This window comes from Chelon labrosus, assembly GCF_963514085.1.
Source record: "Chelon labrosus genome assembly, chromosome: 12".
NCBI lineage: Eukaryota > Metazoa > Chordata > Actinopteri > Mugiliformes > Mugilidae > Chelon > Chelon labrosus.
In genome coordinates, this window is record NC_140345.1 from 4554867 (window position 1) to 4560911 (window position 6045).

The 6045-nt window shown below is 49.8% G+C and overlaps 1 protein-coding gene across 1 annotated transcript; it reads left to right on the forward strand.

Moving 5' to 3' along the window:
* The first annotated feature begins 314 nt into the window (after window positions 1-314).
* Window positions 315-5511, forward strand: LOC311497125 (uncharacterized protein). Its single transcript, XM_084557275.1, has 2 exons — window positions 315-1006; window positions 5184-5511. The coding sequence occupies exons 1-2, from the start codon at window positions 729-731 to the stop codon at window positions 5311-5313; spliced, it is 408 nt and encodes a 135-aa protein (XP_084413401.1). The 5' UTR covers window positions 315-728; the 3' UTR covers window positions 5314-5511.
* Window positions 5512-6045: the final 534 nt, after the last annotated feature.

The following is a 6045-nucleotide window of genomic DNA, read 5'->3' on the forward strand; positions in this document are numbered from 1 at the left end:
CGGGTACAGAAGATGAATGAATGAATGTTGCACCCATAATAACATTTAATAATGTAGGGTAGTCTCCACCTTTAAAATGTCTCGTTAGGGCACCACCTCCTTTTATCGTAGGAAGAACACGGTTTAAATCAATTTATCAGTCTCAGTTCAATAATTTGCATATCTGAAGGAGTGAATCCTTTAGCTACTACAATTTGTACCAGTCATTCTCTGCCGTAAAATAACATCACAAACAACTTCTTAAGTGTGAACAAATATTTATTTAATAAAGTGACAACTATGAATAAATGAGGGACTAATAGAATATAGTGTTATGGTTTGAGGTTTTTTGTCTTGTGTTCTTGCTTTGTGGCCATGTTCAGTTTTTCCCTTTACTTTTTCTCCAGCAGTGCAGGTGGTGGCTCGGAGGCGTGGCTGACCCACTTTCTCCTTAGGATCTGCAGAGCTCACCTGAGTTCCATCTCACAATCACCACCCCATAAAAGCCAGTTCACCCTCGACGCCACTGTCGGATGATTCCATTCTCTACTGCTTCAGTTCCCTGATGTCTGCTAGCCTCCGGTCGCCGCCTGCCTTGCTTTGTTACTTTGAGCGACTATTTTGAGTTTGTAGTTTTTTGCCTTGTGTTGAAGAACTGGAAAATAAACACTTGTTAAACCTTGCCAACTGATATCTCTGCATTTTGGGTCCACCCTGCATTCCAGCCGCAACAGAATCATCCGACCAAAATGGACCCAGTGGAGAAAGATCGCCTCATGCAAGCGCTCACAACACAGAGCGTTCTGGTGAGTGAGCATGACTCCACTCTACGACAAGTGGTGGACCACTTGCAACAGTTAGCCACGGGAGTTACTGAGCTAAGAGGGAGGATGGACGCCATTGCGGATCAACTCAGTGCTCTCCCTCGTGCAGCCCCTCCCCCTCCGCTCACACCGTCACCTGAACCAGGATCAGCTGTGGCACCCATGCCCATGGCCCGTGAACCTTACATCCCCACACCCAACAGGTATTCCGGTCACCCAGGGACATGCTCACAGTTCTTGCATCAGTGTTCATTAGTTTTCCATCAACAACCAGGTTCCTATGCCACTGATCAGGCTAAAACAGCTTTTATCATGAGCCTCCTGTCCGACCAAGCCTCTGCTTGGGCGCTAGCTTTATCTACTCACTCTCCAGAACTTACTCAGTCTTATCAAGCATTCACCCAGGAAATGAGAAAGCTTTTTGACCATCCTGTTAAAGGGAAAGAGGCTGTTAGCCGTATGCTTGACTTGAGGCAGGGATCCCAGTCAGCTTCTCAATTTGCACTCGAGTTTCGCATTTTAGCCGCAGAAAGTGGATGGAATGATACAGCACTACAGGGGATATTTGTTAAAGGGTTATCAGAGGAATTAAAGGATGAGTTGGCCCGCAAAGATGAGTCTGATAGCTTGGAATCGTTGATAAACTTAACCATCAGATTGGACAACAGGATAAGGGAGAGACGTAGGGAAAGATCTCAGGGACAGAGGTTTCGTTCCCACGCCCCTGCTCCAGCCAAACAAATGTTGTCATTCCCCTCCACCACTGGCCCCCCATTCTGCAACACCAGAGCAGACACCAGCTCCCCTGGTTCCCCGATGGTGGAGGAACCCATGCAGTTGGGGAGGGCTAAGTTGTCCCTAGAGGAGAGACGGCGTCGCTTCACGAACAAACTCTGCATCTACTGCGGCCGGGAGGGACATTATCGGGTACAGTGTCCTGAGGCACCAAAAGGACAGGCTCACCAGCAGCTAGGAGGACCCTGGTGAGCCAAATCTCCACAGCTTCCTCCACTAACCGCATCCGATTATCAGGTATGATACACTGGACACAGCAGACTCTTCCCGTACACGTATTAATTGACTCGGGAGCAGATGACAACTTCATAGACATTGGTTTGGTACAAGAACATGATCTCCCAATTTACCAGCTAGACCAACCCAAAAGAGTTCTGGCTATTGATGGCAGACCCATTGATAGCGTCACACACAAAACCCAGCCAATCAAACTAACCTTATCAGGAAACCACCATGAACTTGCAGAACTATATGTCATATCATCCCCCTTAACCCCTGTTGTTCTTGGTCTGCCCTGGCTTCAAACTCACAACCCACACATAGACTGGTCAACAGCTTCCATATATAGTTGGAGTGATCACTGCCACCAACACTGTCTTCTCTCAGCCATCTCCAAACACTCCACCATTGTGCCTACACCACCTGAGAACATAGATTTAACAAACATTCCCAGTGAATATCATGATCTAAAAGAGGCTTTCAGTAAAGACCGAGCTCTCACTCTTCCACCACACCGGCCATATGACTGCGCTATTGATCTGCTCCCTGGTGCATCTCTGCCCACACAAAGACTGTACAACCTATCCAAACCAGAAAAGGAGTCTATGGAAAAATACATCAATGATTCACTTACAGCGGGCCTCATTCGTCCCTCTTCTTCCCCAGTTGGTGCGGGGTTCTTTTTTGTTGATAAAAAAGACAAAACTCTGCGACCTTGTATAGACTACACCAAACTAAACGCCATCACCGTCAAAAACAAGTACCCTCTCCCGCTGATAGACTCGGCCTTCACACCACTCCACGATGCAGTCATTTTCTCTAAACTGGACTTGAGAAACGCTTACCACTTAATCAGGATTAAAGAGGGAGATGAATGGAAAACTGCTTTCAACACGCACTTGGGACACTTTGAATATTTAGTTATGCCTTTTGGGTTAACAAATGCTCCTGCTGTTTTTCAGGCTCTAGTCAATGATGTGCTCAGAGACATGCTGAACAGGTTTGTTTTTGTTTTCCTTGATGACATTTTAATTTTTTCTCGTGGCTATGCAGAACATGTTGACCATGTCAGGCAGGTGTTGAAGAGACTGCTGGAGAATAAGTTGTTTGTAAAGGCAGAAAAATGTGATTTCCATACCGCCTCCATTAGTTTTTTGGGTTATGTGGTCGAGAAGGGGCAGCTCAAACCAGACCCTGAAAAGATCAGAGCAGTGGAACAGTGGCCTGCTCCCACCACTCGGAAACAATTACAAAGATTTCTGGGATTTGCCAACTTTTATAGAAGGTTTATCCGTAACTATAGTCGCCTTGCTGCCCCTCTCACCCAGTTAACTTCATTAAAGAGACCTTTTGTATGGTCACCCGATGCTCAGGCTGCTTTTGATAAGCTAAAAACTAAGTTCACTGCAGCTCCTGTTCTTATTCATCCTGATCCAGGCCTCCAGTTTATTGTGGAGGTTGATGCCTCCGACTCAGGGGTCGGGGCCGTCCTCTCCCAGCGCTCGCCTGCTGACCACAAACTTCACCCTTGTGCCTTCTTCTCCCGACGCCTGACTCCAGCTGAGAGGAACTATGACGTGGGGAACCGAGAGTTACTCGCGGTGGTCCTGGCCCTTCAGGAATGGCGGCACTGGTTGGAGGGGGCGGTCCAGCCATTCATTGTCTGGACAGATCACAAAAACCTGGCCTACCTCCGTTCAGCTCGCCGACTCAACTCACGCCAAGCCAGGTGGGCCCTCTACTTAGGAAGGTTCAACTTCACCCTCACCTACCGCCCAGGATCACGAAACGTCAAGCCAGATGCCCTCTCTAGGCAGTTCACATCAGGAGAAGAGGAGGCCACAGAAGAAACCATCCTACCGTCATCCTGTGTGGTCGGGGCAGCCAGGTGGGAAATTGAACAGAGGGTCCAAGAGGCCCAGCAGGAGGAAACAGCACCAGACGGGTGTCCCCCCGGACGACTGTATGTTCCCCAGTCTATGAGAACTCCTGTGCTCCAGTGGGGGCATGCATCTAAGGTGGCCTGTCACCCTGGAATACACCGGACTCTTTTCTTGTTGCAGCAGCGCTTCTGGTGGCCAACCATTACCTCAGACACGAGGGAGTTTGTTACTGCCTGTTCCGTCTGTGCCAGGAATAAGCCCTCCCACCGCGCCCCAGCAGGTCTCCTTCAACCCTTACCCATTCCACATCGCCCCTGGTCCCACATTGCTGTGGATTTTGTCACCGGCCTTCCTCCCTCTGAAGGTAACACCACTATTCTGACTATCACTGACCGTTTTTCGAAATCTGTTCACTTTGTCGCACTCTCCAAGCTCCCCTCGGCCTTGGAAACCTCTGATCTCCTGGTTCAACATGTTTTTCGCCTACATGGTATCCCCCAGGACATTGTTTCAGACAGGGGTCCACAGTTCACTTCTCAGGTGTGGAGGGGTTTCTGCCGAGCCTTAGGGGTGACGACCAGCTTAACCTCCGGATATCATCCCCAATCTAATGGCCAGACGGAACGGGCAAATCAGAGCCTGGAATCATCACTGCGGTGTGTGGCAGCACGTCTCCCAACCTCCTGGTCTACATATTTGCCCTGGGTGGAGTACTCCCACAACTCCCTGGTCAGCTCTGCTACGGGTATGTCTCCTTTCATGGTTTCTAACGGTTTTCAACCCCCCCTATTCCCCAGTCAGGAGATGGAGGTTGCTGTTCCTTCAGTCCAGTTCCACTACCGCCGAGCTCGTCGGGTCTGGCAGGAGGCCCGTGCGGCTTTAGTACGGACAGCTGCCCGGAACCAGCAGGTCGCCAATCGACACCGCACTCCTGCCCCAGAATACAAAGTGGGTCAGCAGGTCTGGCTGTCCGCTCGGGACCTCCCTCTCCAGACCGAGTCCCGCAAGATGTCTCCAAGATACATCGGCCCCTATATCATTGAACGCATTATTAATCCCAGTGCAGTACGACTGAAACTCCCTGCAGCACTCAAGGTACATCCAGTTTTTCATGTGTCTCTGTTGAAACCAGTGGTTGACAGTCCCCTGAATCCCCCACCGGACCCGCCTCCTCCTCCCCGCCTCATCGATGGCCACCCAGCCTTCACAGTCAACCGCGTTCTGGATGTTCGCAGGCGAGGCCGCGGTTACCAGTTTCTAGTGGATTGGGAGGGGTACGGCCCAGAGGAGCGCTCTTGGGTTTCACGTTCCATGCTTTTGGACCCTGTCTTGTTATCTGACTTTTATGCTAGGTTCCCTGACAAGCCTGGTAGGACGCCAGGTGGCGTCCCTTAGTGGGGGGGTACTGTTATGGTTTGAGGTTTTTTGTCTTGTGTTCTTGCTTTGTGGCCATGTTCAGTTTTTCCCTTTACTTTTTCTCCAGCAGTGCAGGTGGTGGCTCGGAGGCGTGGCTGACCCACTTTCTCCTTAGGATCTGCAGAGCTCACCTGAGTTCCATCTCACAATCACCACCCCATAAAAGCCAGTTCACCCTCGACGCCACTGTCGGATGATTCCATTCTCTACTGCTTCAGTTCCCTGATGTCTGCTAGCCTCCGGTCGCCGCCTGCCTTGCTTTGTTACTTTGAGCGACTATTTTGAGTTTGTAGTTTTTTGCCTTGTGTTGAAGAACTGGAAAATAAACACTTGTTAAACCTTGCCAACTGATATCTCTGCATTTTGGGTCCACCCTGCATTCCAGCCGCAACATATAGGAGTGTAATCAAATGAACGAATATAATAAGGTATGAAATAATTTCTGGAGCGATGGTGAGAGATGGAGATGTTTAAGTCCTAAACTAAAGGGAATAGATTTGATATCTAATCAATCTTCTCTAAAAGATGTTAGTAGGGAGTTTCAAAGTAGTGACACCAACTCTTCGTCTTAAGCGGTAGGGACGATTCAAGCCTAGGCCTACTTTTCCGTAGAGTCTTCTCGGCGTCGGTAATGGCGGAGCGTCGGTATGACGAGATGGTGACGAAGCGGCACAGCTGATGCAGGTCTCTCTGGGACCGGTAGATGGGACTTGTTGCTTGATCTGCAACTCCAACACCCAGCTTTGCTTGAGAGCGTTGTAGGTGTTCCAGGGGCGCCGCTAGGGATTTTGGGCCCCATGAAAAGAATCTTTACAGGGCCCCCCAACATAGCGGCGAAATTTTTTGATGCTTTTTACATACTGGGGCTGGTTCAGGGGCAGGGGAAGTTGGGGGCTGACAGACAGCTGCTGCTGCCGCAGCTGCTGGTG

Coding starts and splice junctions, on each gene's coding strand:
- LOC311497125 (XM_084557275.1), top strand. CDS start 729: ATGGACCCAGTGGAGAAAGATCGCCTCATGCAAGCGCTCACAACACAG. Junction 1,007..5,183: donor TACATCCCCACACCCAACAG/GTATTCCGGTCA, acceptor CTTTTTCTCCAG/CAGTGCAGGTGGTGGCTCGG.